This window comes from Maylandia zebra, linkage group LG10 (assembly GCF_041146795.1).
Source record: "Maylandia zebra isolate NMK-2024a linkage group LG10, Mzebra_GT3a, whole genome shotgun sequence".
NCBI lineage: Eukaryota > Metazoa > Chordata > Actinopteri > Cichliformes > Cichlidae > Maylandia > Maylandia zebra.
Genome location: NC_135176.1, coordinates 34,540,993 through 34,565,281, shown reverse-complemented (window position 1 = coordinate 34,565,281; position 24,289 = coordinate 34,540,993). Strand labels below are relative to the sequence as shown.

General features: G+C 44.4%; 2 protein-coding genes across 3 annotated transcripts; one reads left to right on the top strand and one right to left on the bottom strand.

Moving 5' to 3' along the window:
- LOC101479909 (GTPase IMAP family member 7) lies at positions 1–22,546 on the bottom strand. 2 transcript variants are annotated; one of them, XM_024804087.2, is made up of 3 exons: positions 13,169–13,309; positions 9,356–9,490; positions 1–1,907 (listed from the first exon to the last, which is right to left on the bottom strand). In XM_024804087.2, the coding sequence occupies exons 2-3, from the start codon at positions 9,372–9,374 to the stop codon at positions 1,069–1,071; spliced, it is 858 nt and encodes a 285-aa protein (XP_024659855.2). In that variant the 5' UTR covers positions 9,375–9,490; positions 13,169–13,309; the 3' UTR covers positions 1–1,068. The 2 variants fall into 2 exon arrangements, with proteins under 2 accessions (XP_024659855.2, XP_076745645.1); XM_076889530.1 differs by lacking the exons at positions 9,356–9,490; positions 13,169–13,309 and adding an exon at positions 22,506–22,546.
- LOC101488130 (GTPase IMAP family member 7-like) lies at positions 13,441–18,956 on the top strand. Its single transcript, XM_004556932.3, has 2 exons — positions 13,441–13,517; positions 17,802–18,956. The coding sequence occupies exons 1-2, from the start codon at positions 13,499–13,501 to the stop codon at positions 18,614–18,616; spliced, it is 834 nt and encodes a 277-aa protein (XP_004556989.1). The 5' UTR covers positions 13,441–13,498; the 3' UTR covers positions 18,617–18,956.
- Positions 22,547–24,289: the final 1,743 nt, after the last annotated feature.

Below are 24,289 nucleotides of genomic sequence, written 5' to 3'. Positions count from 1 at the left end.
TCAGTTTTTAAACAATCTTTTCGTTTATTAAAGGGAAAGGTAATCCAAACGTACCTGGCCCTGTGTGAGAATGTGCTGCTGATTCTTCTTTCAAGTTCTCAGGGAAGACTAAGAAACTACAGTGAAAAATATGACATTTTCTGAAGAGTTCAGTTTCTCTGCCACACCCACGCCCGATTACTGCCAAACCTGCTGAAGCACAGGCCTGGTCGAGGTTACAGGAATGTTCCTCAGGCTGTAGCACTCCAGAGAACCACAGTGAGAACCACAGTTATCCACACATGGAGGAAACAGTGCTGATAGTTTGTTTGGCGGTCTGAAAAATGCTTGTCTTCTAAATATGAAAAATAAAATCAGGAAGGAGGAAAACCCTGTCTCACAGGTTCACTGCACAGAGTGTGTTTATGAAGTAATCACAGCAATACAGATGATAACATTATTTTTAAACACCTGAACACATTATATACCAACATTTATTGATATTTGCATCATTTAAGTGTAAATATTTATTATACTTTAAAGTTAAAGAAAATATTGTTTTCAAACTTTGCATTTGTGAACAGTATTTTATTTTTAATCAGTTTGTGACTGGAGACCATGTCAGAACCTCCGAGCTCGTCCTGAGCAAAGCTGCTGCTAATCCAACCTGCTCTCTAAGGTCTGGGCATGTCCGACTGGGAGGAGGTCATGGAAGTCCATCTCAGCTAGCTTGGGGATGCTGCAGCTTTTCCTCCAGACCATCAGGAGGATGTAGGTGGGATAGAGAGGTGTGGCAGTCTCTGTACAGACCAGACTCTGTCCCTGAGACCTGGGCCAGCATGAGTCAGATGGATCAAAGGTTTGTGTTAAATATAGAAAATTCAGGAAAATGTTTTATTTAAGCAATGGAGGAAAAAGCTCGTTACCCAGGAACCAAAGATGTTCAGGAGATCTGTGTGTATACAGGCTCATGTTATACAGCTCTTAGATGACGTATTACACAATATGATAAATTACCGTGGACTAACAGTTCTTGTGTGCGCCATTAATGACCAATAATTATCAAAATGTGATCAAACGTTCTTTATTTTATTGTGTGGCACATTTTTTCTCCTTTGCTGCTACGACTGCTGCTCCCACTGCTGCTCCCAGTGCTGCTCCCAGTGGCCCTAAAATGCTCCCGAGGCCCGCTCCTATCCCAGCAGCCCTCAGGATCTTGTTCTTCCTCTCTGCCCGTCTTCTCGCTTCTTCTTCTCCCATGTCTGGATTTTCTCTCATAAGTCGTTCCATCTCTTCTCTGATGGCTCTCTCAGCTTCCTGCAGCATGTCATTGGTGTAGTATGTTGCTCCATTTCTCTGAGTCATGGTGTTGATCTTCTCCAGCAGCTCTTTGACCTGAGAGCGATCCTCACTCCTGTTGTTAAAAACATGATATCTTCCTCCGCACTGATTGATGAAGCGATGCAGAGGCCGATTTCCACTGATTGATTTGTCGATGTCGATTCCGTTTGGCAGATTGTCTCCATACGTGAACAAGACTATGGTGTAACAGGCTGCATCCACCCCAAATATCTTCTGAAGGATTTTTATCGTTTCTTCTTCTGCTTTTGTAAACCTGCCGATCTGGATCACAACCAGGAACACGTGAGGACCGGGAGCAACAAAGGAGACGCATTTAACGATCTCCGTCTTTACATGCTCCTGAGTCAGTAGGGTGTCAAACAGACCCGGAGTGTCAACTACATCCAGGATGTGACCATCCACCTGCCCTGTTACTTTGCGACACCCAACTACTGATGAAGAAAAAGAAGTTATAGACTCAAAGGCTTTTCTTCCTAAGATGGTGTTTCCTGATGCACTCTTCCCCACTCCAGTTTTCCCAACAAGCACAATCCTCAGGTGTGGGAACCCATCTCTCACTGCATCTCCTGGAGAACATAAACAGACAGCGTTAGTGGGACTCCCAGGTCATCACACAGGTCATCACACAGGTCATTACACAAGTCATTACTAGGGATGGGTACCGGTGTCCGGTGACATAAACGGTAGTAACCAAACCAAAAAGCAGCGCACATTTCGGTGCTTTTTTTCCTGAGCTGTGATACACTTCTAGCCAATCATTTTACGTTTCCGAGGATAGTAGGCGGGGCCAGGTACGTACGTTCTTTTAGAGCAGAGCTAGAGATTAAAAATGCCCAAGGCGAAGCGGTCAAAGTCTGGCTGTACTTCACAGCAAAAGATGCAAACTCAGCAGCAACAAGTGCTGTAAGCTGATACTGTGATACTGTCAAAGGAGGTAACTCCTCAAATCCGATGAAACACCTGGCGACGCATAGTGTTTTTTTTAAAAGCCCAGAAATGCGCCGTATGATAGCTTGCTGCGAGAACTCACAACAAGCACATCTACTGTGGGTGGGTTGCCTGTTATCGGACCCGGAGCAACATCCCCCAAAAACCTGAAGAGGAGAGTCCTGGCCTCTAGCTCTGCCAGTGTAGCAGAAATGATGACGGCAGCAGCAGCCGTTCTTCTCTGCGTGAGTAGCTTAATGTTGTTCGTGTGTAATTTACGTTGAGTAGGCTAACCACGTTATTACATTAATGCATGTAAGGTGAACTAGCAAACATCATCATAGCTACATGCGGCTGTCCTCTTGTTTGATGGCAGATACTCCCTTCACCCTGGCCAAAAAGGCTAAAATGACCAAAGAAAAAGTGGAAAACAGTTAAACATGAGAGGTTTTTGGACAAAGTTTGTGTTTTTTCCATTGTTTAAGCACTGCTTCCAGCCAAGAGTGATGCCATATATGCCCCATAGCTGCAGAAAAGGCTAACATTGTTATCTTTTTACAAAAAACCAGCTGAAAATGAGAGGTTTTTGGACCAATTTGTGTTCTCCATTCTTTAAGCACCGGTTTGAGAACCGTTTAAGTACCGGCACCGTTTCAAAAGTACTGATTTGGCACCTGTATCGGATAAAACCTAAACGATACCCATCCCTAGTCATTACACAGGTCATCACACAGGTCATTACACAGGTCATTACACAGATCATCACACAGGTCATTACACAGGTCATCACACAGGTCATTACACAGGTCATTACACAGGTCATTACACAGGTCATTACACAGGTCATCACACAGGTCATTACACAGGTCATCACACAGGTCATTACACAGGTCATCATACAGGTCATCACACAGGTCATCATACAGGTCATCACACAGGCGCTCTCCAGCAGCGTGTCAGTGTCCCGCTCTCTCCCCTCACTCAGGATGGCCCCGTCCCTCCCTGAGCTGGTTCTGCTGGAGGTTTCTTCCTGTTAAAAGGGAGTTTTTCCTTCCTACTGTTGCTCATAGTGCTTGCTTATAGGGGGTCACATGATTGTTGGGGTTTCTCTGATTTATTGTAGGTTAATTGGCTGAAAAGATTTTACACTGTTCGGGATATTAAAATCTTAATCACACATCTCGTTATTTCCTTATTTTAAGTATAGAAACTTTCCACAATCGCTGTTCAGCATAAGCTCCGTCTCCCATCACTGTTGGTCACATGCAGAGGGAAACCTTGGGTTTATTTAAGAGGACCCAAACACAGACGCTCGAGGCAGGAAGCAGGTTCAATCAAATACAAGCCGTTTATTGGAGGCTGGAAAAACATGAGAAACAAAGGCAAAGTAACACGAAAATGAAATAAACTTAAACCTAAACTTGGGAAAAACTAAGTAAAGATCTAAGTATCAAAGAACTACAGACCATGAACATCATGAGGTGACCAGACACGGGTAGGAGAAAGGAGAAAGGAAGACTGGTGAACTAAATACACAGAAGCGCAGTGAGGAACACAGCTGATACAAATGCACGTGACGCCACGGGGGAAGCAAAACTAAACACACTGAACATGGAGACACAAGACTGTCAAAATACAACAGGAAAAACTCAGACGTAGACTGACACATGAGCTGGACACAGGAGGAAACACAGATGAGAGGGAGCGAGGGAGCACGAGAGAGAGGACATGACCGACAGGGAAGCTGTGGAACAACACACAGGAAGGGGAGACGTGACATCACGACACACAGGAAGGGGAGACGTGAGAGACGTGACATCACCACACACAGGAAGGGGAGACGTGACATCACCACACACAGGAAGGGGAGAGGTGACAGCACCACACACAGGAAGGGGAGACGTGACATCACCACACACAGGAAGGGGAGACGTGACATCAAGACACACAGGAAGGGGAGACGTGACATCACCACACACAGGAAGGAGAGACGTGACATCAAGACACACAGGAAGGGGAGACGTGACATCACCACACACAGGAAGGAGAGAGGTGACATCACCACACACAGGAAGGAGAGACGTGACATCAAGACACACAGGAAGGGGAGACGTGACATCACGACACACAGGAAGGGGAGACGTGAGAGACGTGACATCACCACACACAGGAAGGGGAGACGTGACATCACCACACACAGGAAGGGGAGAGGTGACAGCACCACACACAGGAAGGGGAGACGTGACATCACCACACACAGGAAGGGGAGACGTGACATCAAGACACACAGGAAGGGGAGACGTGACATCACCACACACAGGAAGGAGAGACGTGACATCAAGACACACAGGAAGGGGAGACGTGACATCACCACACACAGGAAGGAGAGAGGTGACATCACCACACACAGGAAGGAGAGACGTGACATCAAGACACACAGGAAGGGGAGACGTGACATCACCACACACAGGAAGGAGAGACGTGACATCAAGACACACAGGAAGGGGAGACGTGAGAGAGGTGACATCACCACACACAGGAAGGGGAGAGGTGACATCACCACACACAGGAAGGGGAGACGTGACATCACGACACACAGGAAGGGGAGAGGTGACATCACCACACACAGGAAGGAGAGAGGTGACATCACGACACACAGGAAGGGGAGAGGTGACATCACCACACACAGGAAGGAGAGAGGTGACATCACCACACACAGGAAGGAGAGACGTGACATCACCACACACAGGAAGGAGAGACGTGAGAGAGGTGACATCACGACACACAGGAAGGAGAGACGTGACATCACGACACACAGGAAGGGGAGACGTGAGAGACGTGACATCACGACACACAGGAAGGGGAGAGGTGACATCACCACACACAGGAAGGAGAGACGTGACATCACCACACACAGGAAGGAGAGACGTGACATCACCACACACAGGAAGGAGAGACGTGAGAGAGGTGACATCACGACACACAGGAAGGGGAGACGTGACATCACCACACACAGGAAGGGGAGACGTGACATCACGACACACAGGAAGGGGAGAGGTGACATCACCACACACAGGAAGGGGAGACGTGACATCACCACACACAGGAAGGGGAGAGGTGACATCACGACACACAGGAAGGGGAGAGGTGACATCACCACACACAGGAAGGGGAGACGTGACATCACGACAAACAGGAAGGGGAGACGTGACATCACCACACACAGGAAGGAGAGACGTGACATCACCACACACAGGAAGGGGAGAGGTGACATCACCACACACAGGAAGGAGAGACGTGAGAGAGGTGACATCACCACACACAGGAAGGGGAGACGTGACATCACCACACACAGGAAGGGGAGACGTGACATCACGACACACAGGAAGGGGAGACGTGACATCACCACACACAGGAAGGAGAGAGGTGACATCACCACACACAGGAAGGAGAGACGTGACATCAAGACACACAGGAAGGGGAGAGGTGACATCACCACACACAGGAAGGAGAGACGTGAGAGAGGTGACATCACGACACACAGGAAGGGGAGACGTGACATCACGACACACAGGAAGGAGAGAGGTGACATCACCACACACAGGAAGGAGAGAGGTGACATCACCACACACAGGAAGGAGAGACGTGACATCAAGACACACAGGAAGGGGAGAGGTGACATCACGACACACAGGAAGGGGAGACGTGACATCACGACACACAGGAAGGGGAGAGGTGACATCACCACACACAGGAAGGGGAGAGGTGACATCACCACACACAGGAAGGAGAGAGGTGACATCACGACACACAGGAAGGGGAGACGTGACATCACCACACACAGGAAGGGGAGACGTGACATCACCACACACAGGAAGGGGAGACGTGACATCACCACACACAGGAAGGGGAGACGTGACATCACGACACACAGGAAGGAGAGACGTGACATCACCACACACAGGAAGGGGAGAGGTGACATCACCACACACAGGAAGGAGAGAGGTGACATCACCACACACAGGAAGGGGAGAGGTGACATCACCACACACAGGAAGGAGAGAGGTGACATCACCACACACAGGAAGGAGAGACGTGAGAGAGGTGACATCACCACACACAGGAAGGAGAGACGTGACATCACCACACACAGGAAGGGGAGAGGTGACATCACCACACACAGGAAGGGGAGAGGTGACATCACCACTCACAGGAAGGAGAGAGGTGACATCACCACACACAGGAAGGAGAGAGGTGACATCACCACACACAGGAAGGAGAGAGGTGACATCACCACACACAGGAAGGAGAGAGGTGACATCACCACACACAGGAAGGGGAGAGGTGACATCACGACACACAGGAAGGAGAGAGGTGACATCACCACACACAGGAAGGAGAGACGTGAGAGAGGTGACATCACCACACACAGGAAGGAGAGAGGTGACATCACCACACACAGGAAGGAGAGAGGTGACATCACCACACACAGGAAGGAGAGAGGTGACATCACCACACACAGGAAGGGGAGAGGTGACATCACGACACACAGGAAGGGGAGACGTGACATCACCACACACAGGAAGGAGAGAGGTGACATCACCACACACAGGAAGGAGAGAGGTGACATCACCACACACAGGAATTTATATAAATAAAATTGAAGTGTGGGAGCGATGAACTGACTGGACATGTGGGGACAACTTGTGGAAGAAGACACAGGTAAGACTACTGTGGGCGGGGCATATAAATACCAAGGTGGGAAAAACCCACAGTGTGTTTCGGTTAAAAAGGAAAGCATCTGAAAGGGCTCCTCTAAACGCTCTTCCTCACTGAGAACCAAAACAGAACCTCAAACGTATTCAGCTGAAGAACGACATCAATGCAGAGCTGTGGCTTCTGAGGTATCTGGAGTATTTTCTGCTTTCCTGTAAAACTCCAGGGAATGCAGGAAGCTTGCTCCGAGCTTACAGGAACCGACAGTCGAACTGGCTGAACAGGATCAAAAGATTTCACCTGAGCTCAGTTTCACTCATCAGGTAAAGGCTGTGGACCGCAGTGAGCGTCGATCAGTAAAAACAGTAGAGTTTGTACTTTACTGTCTGTGTGTGGTTTCTTCATGTCAGAACACCAACAGCTGCTCATTGTTGGGTTGTGACCTTTCAATATGAACACCTGTAACTTCATATTGTCAGGTCTGACACCAACCACAGGTTTTCTCAGCAGGAACAATCAAAGCCTTTGTTTTCCTGCAGACTGTGTAAAATAAATCTGTTTCCAGCTCTGCGTGGTAGGGCTGGCTATCGACGTCGACTTCTGCGTTCAATTTGATTGAATTCAGACTCAGGCGGTCAGAAACATCTTATTTATTCATTTATCAGCACTTATCCATATTTAATATCCATATATTAAACCGAAGCTGACACTGTGAGACTTCATCAGAGGTGTGAGCGCCACAGCAGAGGCCTTTGTGTCAAAGTAACTGAGGATCAAACAGACACACATGAAGCAGATGTTCTGGCTTCTTATAGCAAATAACCTTAAAATATTCTGCAGTAGAACAAAAACTGAAGCAAACCATGAATCAACACGAACACAACAGCAGACTGGTGCATAATGAGCAGAGAATAATGCAGAAAACAGAGATTTGATGGTAGACTGGTCTGTGAGTACAGAGACAGAGCCGTGCAGGAAGTGGGATTTTATCGTGGTGGAAGCAAAACAGCCAAAGTCAGAGTGAGAGTGATGATGTTTATCATCATCCTCTTTTGCTGCTGCTTCAGTGAATGTTGGTCAGATTGATGAAACCTGCAGCATCAGAGTCAGTGAGCTGTCAGCTTTTAGCCCCGACGGCGTGTCCGTGCTGTCACACAGGACTAGGGCCGGGTTTTTATAATCGATTCATCGATTAAAATCGATTCTGGCTTGGATAACGTAAAATCGATTCATTAAAATCCTGAATCGATTTTTTAATATAAATTTATTTTGCCCGAAATGCCAGAATCTCTGGTGACATCTCACAAAATTTCAACAACCACCAAACAGCTAAGACAGTAAATGAGAGCAGGAACACGGATTCTGCACAAAGACTTAGACACACAGCGCGACCCGCGGATCAGAATCAGTGAGATGTCGCCTTTCTCACAGTCGGGGCTGAAAGCCGACAGCTGCTGATTCTGATCTGTCGGCGCTTTGTGTGCACGCCCTTTATGCGCTGATTCTAAAGCTGTTAGTTTGATGTCTCTCCAAACAATATTGACCGAACCAGCAGCAAAAGAAGATCCAAACTACGCTTCACATGAACATCGTCATGAATTCACTCTGACTTTTACTGTTTTGCTTCCACCGCGATGCACAGCTCTCTCTCTCTCTCTCTGTACTTCAAGAACAGTTTCCTTTTCTTCATTATTCGCTTGCTTGTTACGCACAAGTCTACCGTTGTTTACAGGCTGTCGGCCGCTGTTTTGTTTTTTTTTACATTCTTCCGAAAAGAAAACCTAATTTCTGCCGTTCAATACTGAACAAATTTAAACTTTTTAAAATTATACAAAATGCAAAATGCTGTGTCTGTAATAAAACCACTGTAACTTCAGAGGTAATGTTCATATGCTGATTAATGGTTTTCTTTCGTTTTTGATGTACTGCAGAATATTTTTATAAAATCCAGAACAGGAAAATCACCTTCATGTTTTTCTGTTTTATCTTCAGCTACTTTGACACAAAGGCCTCGCTGTGACGCTCACACCTGTGATAAAGTCTTATCACAGCTTCCTTTTTATAGATACAAAAATATGTAAATGTGCTGATCTGAATTATATTTCTGACTGTCAAAATTTCCCAGATTCAAATCGAATCAAATTAAATCGAATCGTGGATCGAATCGATTCGGGACCTTGTGAATCGGAATTGAATCGATTCTAGAAATCAGTGACGATACCCAGCCCTACACAGGACACAGAAATAACCAATCACAGTTCAGTTTAACATGTAGCTCTTGGTTTGTTTGTTTTTTTACTTTTCATCTAGATTGTATTTTATGATAGAAAGTTGGTCTAAACAGTAAATGAAAAGTTTTAAATGTACTTACGAGCATTGGTGCCGGCCATGTTTGTGCTGCTCAGGATTACAAAGCTTTGCACCGACACCTTCCTGCTGCTGCTCTGTGCTGTACACCGAGGACGCCGTCACTTTAAGGCACTTGTTAAAGTTGCTGCAGGGCAGACTGCAGACAGAAGAGAGCTTTCATTGGTTCACCAACCACACAGCCACAGTGTGAATAACCTGCAGTCCCAATGTGTCACTGTTAGGGGATATTCAACCCTGGCTGTGAATCAAAAATGAGTTCCTGGTTTTAATTCTACTGCATGCAACAACATTCCTGCTGTCACAACAACGCTTAGATGCTGCAGGGCAGATTCCAGAGAGAAACTGTCATTGGCTGGTTACACAGTGATGTCACAGCCTAAATATTTAGTAACATGATAATAAATGAGTCTGGTTATCAAACAGACCCTCAACATCTATATAACCTGTACTATACTAATGTAACCAACAGTTTCCCAGAGTAGATGGAGGTGACTCTGGCGCCTGAGCTCTTATAACAGGCCTGAGGTTTTCTGCCTGAGCATTACGGTCTATTCATATTTGGGATCTGGCAGCGGTTTCGTTGTTGCTTCATTCCGAAGCAAAGTGACGTGTTCAGTTTTGTTCTCTTGAGGAAGAACACGAGAAACGTGTCGTTTAAAAGATTTTTTTTTTTAAATTTTTTTTTTTATTGAAAGTTTTGTAATTATGACAGTCATCCACATGAAAACAAAAACAAAAACAGTAAAAAAAACCAAACAAACAACTCATGATCATCGCTTCACTCTCATGGTGTGTTTAGACCAAACACAAATCCCTCTTTTCCCATGATTACATATAGAGATACAAAATTTGAGCCTCTGTCATCTTTATGGACCGCCAGCCCTGTATCATTCAGCTTTGATATGATAACAAAAAAAATAGGAAGGGAAAAGTTTGTAAAATCAAAATTCATTATATATCTCACAAATGTTCATTTCTGTGCAGGTTGTACCTTCTTATTTTCCTTTGGCTTTGCTAAAAAATAACATCTTATTGCAGATTATATTCTGCCACTGAGAACCTCATAAGCTCTTTTATAAAAAGGTACTTTAATTTAGCAATACACACAAACAAAAACCCCCAAAAATAACAAAACAAAAAACCAACCAAACAAACAAAGATACTACGCACTAACAATAACATAGTGGCTCAGTGAAATCCGCAGATCTGCTCGGTCTGGGGGAGCTCCCCTCCACCTCTTTACAGGTCCCATGTCGTTAGGTTTTTACTACTGTCCACTCAGCACTTTACAGTCCATCCCTGATCATATTCGGAAGGGTATTTCCAGTCTCTTTTAAAAACGACCTTAAAATAAATAAAATAAATAAAATAAAACGTCCTTAGCAGACCTTCCTTCTTCCAGTAGTTGCGTGAAGATCTCATCCCACGTTACCACCTTCAACAAATTTCTCCCACTTCCTCCAGTTTTTATGAAATTGGTCCATTTTGAGGTTAAAAAAAAAGGAAGTTTTTCCATTCTATATATTTCCTCCATTATTCCTATCCAATCTTTCTTTGTTGGGGGCTCTTTCTCCAGCCAGCTCCCAACAGGATGTTTATCAAGTGTTTGTCTTTTAAGGAGGCTGCTGATGGGATATCGCCCAAGTACACAGTACAAAAATCCAAATTTAGTTTGAGACCAGTCACCAAGTAAATTGATTCGACCAATTCACTCCAGTATGACAGGATTATTGGGCTTTTCCAAAATATATGGAAATGATCTGCCATGTTTTCCCCACAGTTTCTCCAGCAGTGTCCATCTGTCAGTTGACCTTTTTGTTTGTATTTTATTTTGGGTTTTATAAAAACACCTAATAAAATTTTTCCACGTGAATTCCCTCCAATAACCTGAGCTAGTAGTTTCCATCTGTGTCCTGCATATATTTAACCAACTGTCCTCTGATATGTTGGTTTTAGCCTCCGTCTCCCATTTAATTTTGATATAATTGGTTGATTGATCCTTCGTTTAAAAGATTTCATTTGCTTCAGCAGTTGCAAGTTTACAGCGCTGGACCTCAGTGTAAAATCAGCAGTGTTGGGCAAGTTACTTTGAAAAAGTAATTAATTATAGTTACTAGTTACTTCTTCAAAAAAGTAACTGAGTTAGTAACTGAGTCACAAGATTCTAAAAGTAATTAATTACTTGAAAAGTAACTATTGCGTTACTTAGAAAAAAAACATTTAACCCTCTGGGGTCCCGGGTATAATCGGCCATTTTTACCTACTTTTGATGTTTCCTCCACATTTTACCTTGTTTGGTCTCATTGTTTTCAGCACAGCCTCACGTGTCTGAATTTACAGTCATGTTTTCATTTTGACAAACTGTATTAACACAACTGATCTAAAATCAGACAAAAAACATAAAATCAAAAAAGTTATAGTTTTACTGTAACAACCACAAACATGTTTAATGACCATATTTCATAACTTTAGATGCAAATATAAATCGTCAATTTTAATTTATATGCACACGTTTTGCAAACAACAAAGTTATTTGCATCCATTTAACCTTTACTCTTTTTTAAATAACCATTTCAAACTATTTACAGAACAATCAGCTGTTCTTCAACAACAAGATGCCACAAATTATTTCTCCCACTCCAAAAAAATAATTTCTGTCCACTATAAAGGAGAACATCACAGCCTGATACCTGCAGGTCTGACAGCAGCAGGTGTGTCACTGCTGTTTCTACCTGGAGACAGCAGTCGCCTCATTGTTCTGACACACAACACAAAACTGTCCACAACACACTAACTACACACTAAACACACTAACTACACAAGACAACACATTAACTACACACTCCAAACACGCTAAACGTCACAAATCTCTCACATCCAAAACTCTCTCTCTCTCTCTCTCTCTCTCTCTCCTAAAACTTCCGCCTCTTCCTAAACAACCAAATGTCATGTTGCCATATAATTTTTTGATTGGTCAACATGGTGCATTTTTCCACCAACATGAACGAGCTGTTTTATTTTTGACTTTTTTTTGTTTGCTCATAAGCAGAGCGGTCTCGCTGTCCTTAGACAGTAAACGTGAAACTATTGAGGAAAAAACACTCGTGTATATTGTTTATCATGACTCTGGTGTTATGTGTCCGATCAACACAGTTTATAAACTGGTATATGTCACCTTGTTGCTTTGTCTGTAAGTGGTCATGTGATTGACCACGACTCCTTTATTCTTCCTCAGTCAAACAGCAGCACTCGTGCGATTGTTTTGCCCCCTGAGCTCCAGCTGTTGTGCCAGAAAGTGATGGTTACCGTCCGCAGGAGCGCAGCTGCTTAAAGCTGCAGCGTCCTGATTCTTACAGCTACTTCCTGCAGCTGATATAAGCTGCAGTGAGCTGAACACAGCTTCAGCCGTCTGTTGAAAAACGGTAACGCAACCGCATTTTCTTGTTAGTAACGGTAACGGTGTTGTAACGATAGGAATAGTAATTAGTTAGATTACTCGTTACTGAAAAAAGTAACGCCGTTGGTAACGCTGTTACTTGTAACGCCATTATTCCCATCACTGGAAATCAGCCGTCTGCTTCACACGAAGGATGACCCTGCAGCAGGCCCTACAGTTTTATGCTACAAGAAAAAGAAGTATTATTATGACTACTATTATTATATTCTTCTGGAAGCGACGTGGCAGTCCTGCCGGATCTTCTCCTCTCTCTGTTCATGTCTAACCTTGCCTTCTATCTGCTCCTCTTCCTGGAATAAAACAGAGAAGATACCTTCCTGCATGAACATGAATTTTGCATGGCTCCATGAAACATACCTTAGGTTATATGGCCAGAATCTGTGATGTTGAGGGGTCAGGTGGGGCTGATGGATTTCCCGTGGCGTGACCTGCTGTCTGTCTGATACTAAACCAGGGTAAGATTTCCTCTAAAAGAGAAATTTCAGGCTCAGCGTCATTCTGGGACTTCAGGTTGTTTATACTGTGACATCACTGTGTGGCTGGCCAATGACAGCGGGTTTCTCTTTGGAACCTGCCCTGCAGCATCTTTAACTAAGTGTTGTTGTTGCATTAGATACAGTTGTATTAAAGGAAGGACCAATCCCGTCGGTACAGCACAGAGCAGCAGTGCAAAGCTTTTTAACAAACATGGCCGACACACTAGCTCGTAAGTACATTTACAACTTTTATCCTGATTTACTGATTAGACAAACGTTATATAGCAAATGATAAAAAGTTTAAAAAGACCTACGTGCTAAACTGAACTGTGATTGGTTATTTCTGTGTCCTGTGTCTATGTCTCTTGTCCTGCTGTTGTTTTTATTGTGAAACATTTGTTTGAAGCTCAAAATCCTGAAACATGTGCTCCATGCAGTGCTGGAAACAGATTTATTTTACATGGCTTGCAGGAACCAAACCATAAAAGACCGTGGTTGGTGTCTGCAGCGGTGACAGACTGATTTAGGAGATTTATTTTGATGCGCATACAGTAAACCTGCTCAGCCAGTTTGTGGTTAGCGTTCTCTTCCTTGTTGGTACAACAATGGAATGGTTGGAATGGAATGGCAATGGCATTTTTCTGATGTTTAGTATTTAGTATTTATTTATTTATTGTCATTGTCAAGAACAATGAAATTGCGTTTGGGGCTTCCATACAACCCAAAAAAAGAAGAAAATAATAAATACCCCTCAAAACCCAAGTGTACATATTTAACCCAGTGTGACTCCAATGTTGAACGTGGACATCCAGCAAACTCAACCAGAGGTCAGCGTGTTCAAAGCTTACAGGAACACCCAAGAGCTGCACGACAGCACAATTACAAAAAGACTGAAGAAGTGCGGCTGGTTTGGAAAGGTTGCAAGACCAACATGGATTTTGGGTTTCCTCCATCATGAGCAGCAGCACGTTTGGAGGAAACCAAACACCTCATACGAACTGTGGGCACCGCAGTGGAAGGACGATGATTTGGGCTTTGAGTGTATGTCTGTCCTACAGCTAAAGCTTGGACCAAACTGTGTCATCAACAGGACAAAGATCCAAGCACAGCAGCAAATCTCCAACAGAACAGCTGTAAAACAAACCGAGCTGCTGCAGAGCTTAGAGCGCTTTGCATGAATGAATGCTGCAAACCTCAATGAGCTGAAGCATCTCTGGGCAGGAGAGTGAACTAAAACTACTCTGCAGACATCAGACACACTGATGACGTCACACTGATCCATAACTGCTGTCAGAGACAGATGCTGCAGACTGTGTGGAGTTACAGGTGCGGACCCAAAAGGAGGCAAAGCTATGACTTAACGAACAGCGAGCCGTTTATCAGAGGCTGGTAAAAAAACAAAAGGCAGATGGACACTGAGGCAAAACTAACTAGAACTAAAGTGGGACAGCCTAAACATGAAATTATCTCCTGATATGTAAAACCCTAAAAGTGAAACTGTACTGTCATTCTACCATGATGGTAAGATTTAAGATTTGGATTTTTACTCCGCATCTGTAATGTACATAGTGAAAAAAGACTGAAAACTGCACAACGTGGAAGAAAAGAGCAAACTATGCAGAAAATGTAGATGTGGTGACTGGACATTTAAACGGCTTAAATCAGCTTATTAATACGGCACCAATCAGAAAATGGGCTGAAATCTCATTTACTGTCATTTACAAAACAAATGAGGTTTTTCTGTGTAACTGTGCCAAATGTAGATCCCTGAAGCAAAAATCAATCAAAGATGTAATCCTTCCTATCACACCAACGAACAGGGTGACACATTTGTTTTGGACATAAAATAAATTTTCTTTTTTATTTTCTGTTGAATCTTCAGATATCTGTCATATATTGTCTTTTACTCCTTTTACATTTTCAAAACAGGCTTGTTAGTTTTTACTTTTGAGGGAAGCTTTTATTTCACAAATCTGAATGCATTCAAACATCAAAGAGATTTATTATGGTTTGTAGTCATTTTCTGCTTATGTTCTCTTTATGGGAGACTGTCCCCAGGTGTCCTACTAGGAGCCTTCAACACTCATGTGGGCAACGACAGTGAGGCCTGGATCCAGAACCCCAGCGGTGCTCTGTTACTGGACTTCTGTGCAAACCACAGTTTGTCCATTACAAGGACCATGTTCGAACGCAAGGGCGTCCATAAGTGCACATGGCACCATGTAGTGCAGGTTGCTGTTGACTTTGACTGAGGAAATTGCCTTGTGGTGAAAGGAATACTTCGAGGACCGCCTTAATCCCACTGGTATGTCCAATAGAGGAAGCAGAATCTGGGGACAAGGGGAACGGCTCACCAATCATTGGTGGGGTAAGGTCACTGAAGCAGTTAAATGAGTCCTTGGTGGTAGGGCCCCTGGGTGGATGAGGTTTGCCCTGAGTTCCTGAACCCTCTGGATGTTGTAGGGGGGTGGTTCCCATCTTTAAGAAGGGGTAAACTATAGGGGGATCACACTCCTCAACTTCCCCAGGAAAGTCTGTGCCTGGTGCTGTAAAGGAGAGTCCGTCTGTTAGTCAAACCTCAGGTTTGTTTGTCCTACCAGTCTACATGTTTTTGTGGACTTGGAGAAGGCATTCAGCTGTATCCCTCAGAGTGGTCTGTGGGAGGTGCTTCAGGAATATGGGCTGTCTGGCTCACTGAGCCACTTGATCCTTATACAACCATTGCAAGAGCTTGGTCCGCACAGCTGGCAAAAAGTCGGATTTGTTACTGGTGGTTGTTGGACTCTGCCAGGGCTGCTCTTCGTCACCAGTTCTCTTCAGAATTTTTATGGACAGAATTTCGAAGAGTAGCCAAGTGGCAGAAGGCCTCCACTTGGGTGGTCTCAGAACCTCATCTGTGCTTTTCGCACATAATGTGGTTCTGTTGGCTTCATCAGGTGATGTCCTCCAGATCACACTGGAACAGTTTGCAGCCAAGTGGGAATCAGTGAGAATGAGAATCAGCACCTCCAAATCCGAGGCCATGGTCCTCAGCCGGGAGCCCACAGAGTGCCCACTCCGGGTCAGGGATGCCTCACTCCAAGTAGAGGAGTTTAAGAATCTCTGGGTCTTGAGCACAAAAGCAAAGTTCTTGATTTACCGGTGGATCTGGGTCCCTACCATCACCTATGGTCTGCAATGCGTCCTGTCATAGAACCCTCCAACGCATAGTGAGGGCTGCAGAGAGGATCATTGGTGTCTCTCTCCCCTCCCTCCAGGACATTTACAGCACCCGTCTCACTAAAAAAGCCCTTTGCATAGCGGCTGATCCCACGCACCCAATGCAAAGCTTCTTCAAGCTGCTGCCGTCAGGGAGGAGACTGCGGAGTCTCCAGGCCAGGACCAGCAGGCTGAAGGACAGCTTCATCCATCAGGCTGTCAGGAAGCTTAACTCCCTCCCGATTCTGCCCCCTCTCCCCTCTCTCCTCCATGGTCTCACTGAACTCTGTCACACACACACACACACACACACACACACACACACACACACACACACACACACACACACACACACACTCACTGGCCTGCACCAGTTACCAGTCACTTTGTGGAGCATTGGACTGCCACTACCTCATAAGACTTTGTTGTTACACTATCTCTTACCGTACACTACTAAATCTCCATTTGCACTATTTGCCTATTTGCACTACTCTGCCTGGTTTACACTCAATGTCATTTACCCTTACCTGAATATTGTATATTGTATATTGTATAGCTTTCTTGTTCATTTGTATTGTATTTATTTAAATTTTTACTTTTTAATTATTTTATTTGCATTTTTTAATCACTCTCTTATATTTAAATGTTCATTTGCTATTTCATCTAGGGTTTGAGAGTAACGAAATTTCTATTCTCTGTATGTCCTGTACATGTGGCAGAATTGACAAATAAAGTTGACTTGACTTGACTTGACTTGACTTGAGTTTTGGGTAGTGACCGAAAGAACAAGAACAGGAATACAAGCCAGTTGAGGTATGTTGGACATCTGACTAGGATGCCTTCTGGGACAGGTGTATAGGGCATGTCCCACAGGGAAGAGGTCCTGGGGGGGACCTCGGCTGGCCTGGGAATGCCTTGGTGTCCCCGTGGACAAGCTGCAGGAGGTGGCTGGGGTGAGGAAGGTCTAGGCTTCTCTGCTAATGCTGCTGGTCCCGTGACCCGGCCTGAGACGAGCACAAAAAGATGGCCGATGGATATTTTCTTATTTTTTATATTGGTTAAACTTACACCCGATAATATTCTGATCAGTGACTATCAGCAAAATCACATATAAATCATGACTATTCTGTGTTTAACAATTAAAACATACTTAATATTCAGAATCATGCATAACGATGCACCAGAAACCGCCACAGAGACACTAATCTGCCAAGGTTGAGGCTGAATCACGTCTACACACAAAGTCTACACTGTCCGATTGTGGTGAGCTGCCTCAGGAAGGCCAACTAACCTTATTTATTTATCTTCTTCAACAGATGCAAAGGACCTCCACCTGAGGATGGTGCTGCTTGGGAAAGCTGGAGTAGGGAAGAGTGCAGCGGGAAACACCATCTTAGGAAGAGAAGCTTTTCAGTCTTTTTCTTCTTTTTCTTCTGTAACATTGGAGTGTCAGCAAGAAACAGCCCAGGTGGATGGTCATACACTGACTGTGGTTGATACTCCAGGTCTATTTGACACCACCCTGTCTGTAGATCAGGTGGTTACACAGATTGTTAGATGCATCACCTTTGCTGCTCCTGGTCCTCATGTGTTTCTGGTTGTGATCCAGTCGACCAGATTCACAAGCGAAGAAGAAGAAACGATTAAAATTCTTCAGAAGATGTTTGGAGAAGATGCAGCACGTTATATTATGGTCTTGTTCACGTATGGAGACAACCTGCAAGACGGAGTCGACATCTACAGCTCAATCAGTGGAAATCGGCCTCTGCATCGCTTCATCAGTCAGTGCGGAGGAAGATATCATGTTTTTAACAACAAGAGTGAGGATCGCTCTCAGGTCAAAGAGCTGCTGGAGAAGATCAACACCATGGTTCAGAGAAATGGAGCAACATACTACACCAATGACATGCTGCAGGAAGCTGAGAGAGCCATCAGAGAAGAGATGAAACGACTTCGGAAAGCAAATCCAGACATGGGAGAAGAAGAAGCGAGAAGACGGGCGAAGTTCCTGAAGGCTGCTGGGATAGGAGCAGGTGTTGGATTCATATTAGGACCAGTGGGATCAGCCCTGGGAGCAGGAGTGGCAATTGCTGTTGTGGCAATGAAACAAGGAGAATGCGTTATACTGTGAAAACTGTTGGTATTTAATCACGATTTGAGAGTTTTTGTGGGAGTTCTTTACAACAAGGTTACTCAGTGTGTATTTGGGAGCTGATGATCGTCATTATTAGTGACTTCTAACTTTCAGATGACTGTCTGCGGTGCTCCTGATCTCAATGTGTATGTATGTATGTATTTAATGTCACTTTTATTAGTGGGAAAACATTTTTCCTTGATTTCTCATGTGTAAAAGGTACAGAAATTATTCTACTCCTTTCATACTTTGCATTTGTGATTTCTGTAAATCTAATTGTAAATTGGTTACGGCTTGCAAAAACCACAGAGACACAGAGGGTGATATTAAACTTACTTCAGGTCTTTGATGTCACTGTTGATTTTTCTTTTTTCTTCCTTGACTTTTTTTTTCTTGCATTGGCATGAGGTGGTACAGAGGTTTAACAGGTAGTCCAGCTCCTCAGGATGGCATGTAAATACTTACTTACATATGCTCAGGACAAATCACTGAGAACCCGTGAACTAGAAATATATAGATATATATATTTTAAAAAAACTCAGACGCACTAGCAAATACTGAACTGAGAACAAAATAATGCAGAGCATGCACTTCAAACCATTTTTGAAATCCAAAAAACAAAACTTTGAGTCCAAGAAAACCACCTCAAAATGCTTGGTCAAACTCCAGGACAATGAGACTGAGAGAGCTGCACACAGCCATAAAAGGCCCTCAACTGATCAACAGGACCAATATCTGCGGCTTTGCACAAGGACGAGCAGCATTACACTGGCGGAACTGCAAAATGACCTCCAGTAGTCCTTTTCTAACCAACCAATCAGAAACAGACTTCATGAGGGTGACTTGAGGAACCAATATCCTCTATTTGTCCCCAGTTTGCATTTTCTATAGCCTGTCAGAACTGACAGGTCCACCACCGAGTGCTGTTCACAGATGAGAGCAGATTCCCCCTGTGCACACGGAAGGGTCTCAGGGTTTGAATGGACCCAGATGTGGAACTCCTTGAGTAAAGACAGTTATTTTATTTATTTATTTTTATATTTTGGGGGGGTTTAATAAATTTGTCCATATTTCTAGAAATGAGAGCTGCTCCATCCAAAGTGGGATGGATGCAGTCTCTCCTAACAAGACCAGGTTTCCTCCAGAAGGTTTGCCAATTATCTATGAAGCCCACATCGTTTCTGGGACACCACTCAGACAGCCAGCAATTTAAGGAGAACATGCGGCTAAACATGTCACTCCTGGTCTGATTGGGGAGGGGACCAGAGAAAACTACAGAGTCCCACATTGTTTTGGCAAAGTTGCACACCGATTCAATATTGATTTTAGTGACCTCCGATTGGCGTAACCGGGTGTCATTACTGCCGACGTGAATTATGATCTTACTGAATTTACGTTTACCCTTAGCCAGCAGTTTTAAATTTCCTTCAATGTCGCCTGCTCTGGCCCCTGGAAGACAATTGACTATGGTTGCCGGTGTCTCTAGCTTCACATGTCTGAGAACAGAATCACCAATTACCAGAGTTTGACCCCCGGCGGGTGTGTCGCCGAGTGGGGAAAAACGGTTAGACACATGAACGGGTTGGTGGTGTACCTGGGGCTTCTGTTTAGGACTATGCTTCCTCCTCACCGTCACCCAGCCGCCCTCTTTCCCCAGCTGCTTGGGGTCTGCCAGGGAACAGCTAGCGGGCCTACGCTATCTTCGGCTGCACCAGCTACAGGGGCCTGGCTAGCTATGGGTGAATGAAGGGTGCGAAGCCGAGTCTCCAATTCAGTAATCCTGGCCTCCAGAGCTGCAAATATGCTACATTTGTTGATAACGATTGCGTTTAGACTTTTCTTCCACCCAGTGGCGGTCCTAGCCTGTTTGGCGCCCTGGGCGAACACTCCCTCTGGCGCCCCCCACCACACACACAGAAAACATTAAGGATTGTACTTTAACCCTTTAAAGCCGGTCGGCACGGGCACGATCCGTTTTGCGTAGCTATTTATTTTTTTTGCCTGTCCCGTTTGGCTCTTTTGCATCAGAATTGTTGTCTAAAGGCAAAGAAAGATGCCCAACGGATTTACTTTACCAAATTGACCATCCCAGCCTCGCCGTAATGGTCCATTTGATTCACCTTTTATTGTTTATTTTATTTTCACTTGCTGAATACGGGACAGACTTGACTGGGGGAAAGAAGGGGAGAAAGAAAGAGGGAAAGAGAAACAGCTGAGAAGAGAAAAACCAAAAACCAACAGAATGGGCAGAAAAAGAAAAAAAAGAAAAAGAAAATGCATATATCAATCACCTGGATCACCTGCTGAGAAAGAAAAAAGAAAACAAGCAGAAGAGAACAAGAGTAATAGAATAAACAACATCACAATGATATATGGGAATGCGTAACTATTTTTAAATCCCCGTAGAACCGGAACCACTAAGCTAGCGCAATAATTTTTTTTGCATATGAAACCGGAGGAGTTGTACTTACATCTCATGTCATCAGCTTGTCCTCGGTCATGGTTTCCTTCCACATATAGCTTTGCAAAAACTGCATCAAAGCGCTTGCAGGAACAAAAACATAAACACGCTTTGCCGATCCGATCAGCTGTTCGTAACACTTCCTACATTGGAATAGACGTCAGTGCGAACTATCACATTTCCGCCATTACCTGCCCGAAACCGGAAGTGATGTCATTTTCGTGGAAAATGTAGTTTTTTACTTAGTAGTTGTTTTTTTTTTACCAGAAATGCCACTTTCATAAGGCTGCCGACCTATTGCACGCAATGGCGGCGCCATCTTACCCTCCGACGATACATACATGACACAAAACATCACATGGGGAGACAGGTCAGAGAGGTCTAACAATGGAAAATGCACCACATGAGGAAAGATAAGGAGAAAAAATAACTCCCCCAGACTGAGCTCCAACAGGGAGATCAGTTTGAGAACAGAAAAAAACACCTCTGCACATGAAACAACTCTTAATACACCAAAGAAACACATGACAAGCAACAGGGGGGGTAAAGGGTGAGAGACAGCCGATTTAGACAGTACATCCGGGCCTGCAGCCTGTGCGCTGGTCTCCATGATCCACCGTCAGCATCGGAGGGGAATAAGCGTTGAAGGCGTTTGGAAAGGGAGGGGGGATGAGTGTGTGCATATCAGTGTATATGTGTGTGTGTGTGTGTGTGTGTGTGTGTGTCCAGAGTTCAGCTGAGACAGTGTCCTTCACCCTGCCAGGCTAAGTAAACAGTCTTCCAGCCAACACAGGTGGCCTTGCATGGAATGGGAAGAACAGACTCAACACAGTCGTTATCAGGGTGTTGTTGTTCAGCTCCAGCCTTGCGCCCGCAAGGCAAGTTGAATATCTAACAGAGTTTCACGATCGTAGGTCAGTAGAGAGTCAGCGTGGTTCAATAAAAGTGACAAAAACAATAAAAACATGGAGACCAAAAGTGGATCCAACAGCCGTGGACGGCGAGCCGTGCACACCGGTGCCATTTACACTAGCCTAGGCTCAAGTCACAAACAATATATTATGGTCGACAGTATCGAACGCTGCACTGAGGTCTAGCAGGACAAGCACAGAGATGAGTCCACTGTCAGAGGCCATAAGATCATTGTAACCTTCACTAAAGCTGTTTCTGTGCTGTGATGAGCTCTGAAACCTGACTGAAACTCTTCAAATAAGCCTCTGCAGATGATCTGTTAGCTGTTTGACAACTACTCTTTCAAGGATGTTTGATATAAAGGAAGGTTGGAGATTGGCCTATAATTAGCTAAGACTGCTGGGTCTAGAGATGCTTTTTGAGTAAAGGTTTAACTTCTACTTTTTATCTAGATTGTATTTTATGATAGAAAGTTTGTCTAAACAGTAAATCAAAAGTTTTAAATGTACTTACGAGCTTTGGTGCCGGCCATGTTTGTGCTGCTCAGGATTACAAAGCTTACAAGCTGGCTGTGTCCTGTGTGACGGCACGGACACGCCGTCGGGGCTAAAAGCTGACAGCTCACTGACTCTGATGCTGCAGGTTTCATCAATCTGACCAACATTCACTGAAGCAGCAGCAAAAGAGGATGATGATAAACATCGTCACTCTCACTCTGACTTTGGCTGTTTTGCTTCCACCACGATAAAATCCCACTTCCTGCACGGCTCTGTCTCTGTACTCACAGACCAGTTTACCATCAAATCTCTGTTTTCTGCATTATTCTCTGCTCATTATGCACCAGTCTGCTGTTGTGTTCGTGTTGATTCATGGTTTGCTTCAGTTTTTGTTCTACTGCAGAATATTTTAAGGTTATTTGCTATAAGAAGCCAGAACATCTGCTTCATGTGTGTCTGTTTGATCCTCAGTTACTTTGACACAAAGGCCTCTGCTGTGGCGCTCACACCTCTGATGAAGTCTCACAGTGTCAGCTTCGGTTTAATATATGGATATTAAATATGGATAAGTGCTGATAAATGAATAAATAAGATGTTTCTGACCGCCTGAGTCTGAATTCAATCAAATTGAACGCAGAAGTCGACGTCGATAGCCAGCCCTACCACGCAGAGCTGGAAACAGATTTATTTTACACAGTCTGCAGGAAAACAAAGGCTTTGATTGTTCCTGCTGAGAAAACCTGTGGTTGGTGTCAGACCTGACAATATGAAGTTACAGGTGTTCATATTGAAAGGTCACAACCCAACAATGAGCAGCTGTTGGTGTTCTGACATGAAGAAACCACACACAGACAGTAAAGTACAAACTCTACTGTTTTTACTGATCGACGCTCACTGCGGTCCACAGCCTTTACCTGATGAGTGAAACTGAGCTCAGGTGAAATCTTTTGATCCTGTTCAGCCAGTTCGACTGTCGGTTCCTGTAAGCTCGGAGCAAGCTTCCTGCATTCCCTGGAGTTTTACAGGAAAGCAGAAAATACTCCAGATACCTCAGAAGCCACAGCTCTGCATTGATGTCGTTCTTCAGCTGAATACGTTTGAGGTTCTGTTTTGGTTCTCAGTGAGGAAGAGCGTTTAGAGGAGCCCTTTCAGATGCTTTCCTTTTTAACCGAAACACACTGTGGGTTTTTCCCACCTTTGGTATTCTCTTTGTTTCCTCAAAGATCGAGTCGATTATTTAGTCTGTGCAGCGCTTCCATTTATACTGTTTCTGTCAGGGTCCTGGGTCTCCTGACAGAGAAGGAGAAACGAGAGGACGGGTACAGACGAAGAACAAGATCCTGAGGGCTGCTGGGATAGGAGCGGGCCTCGGGAGCATTTTAGGGCCACTGGGAGCAGCACTGGGAGCAGCAGTGGGAGCAGCAGTGGGAGCAGCAGTCGTAGCAGCAAAGGAGAAAAAATGTGCCACACAATAAAATAAAGAACGTTTGATCACATTTTGATAATTATTGGTCATTAATGGCGCACACAAGAACTGTTAGTCCACGGTAATTTATCATATTGTGTAATACGTCATCTAAGAGCTGTATAACATGAGCCTGTATACACACAGATCTCCTGAACATCTTTGGTTCCTGGGTAACGAGCTTTTTCCTCCATTGCTTAAATAAAACATTTTCCTGAATTTTCTATATTTAACACAAACCTTTGATCCATCTGACTCATGCTGGCCCAGGTCTCAGGGACAGAGTCTGGTCTGTACAGAGACTGCCACACCTCTCTATCCCACCTACATCCTCC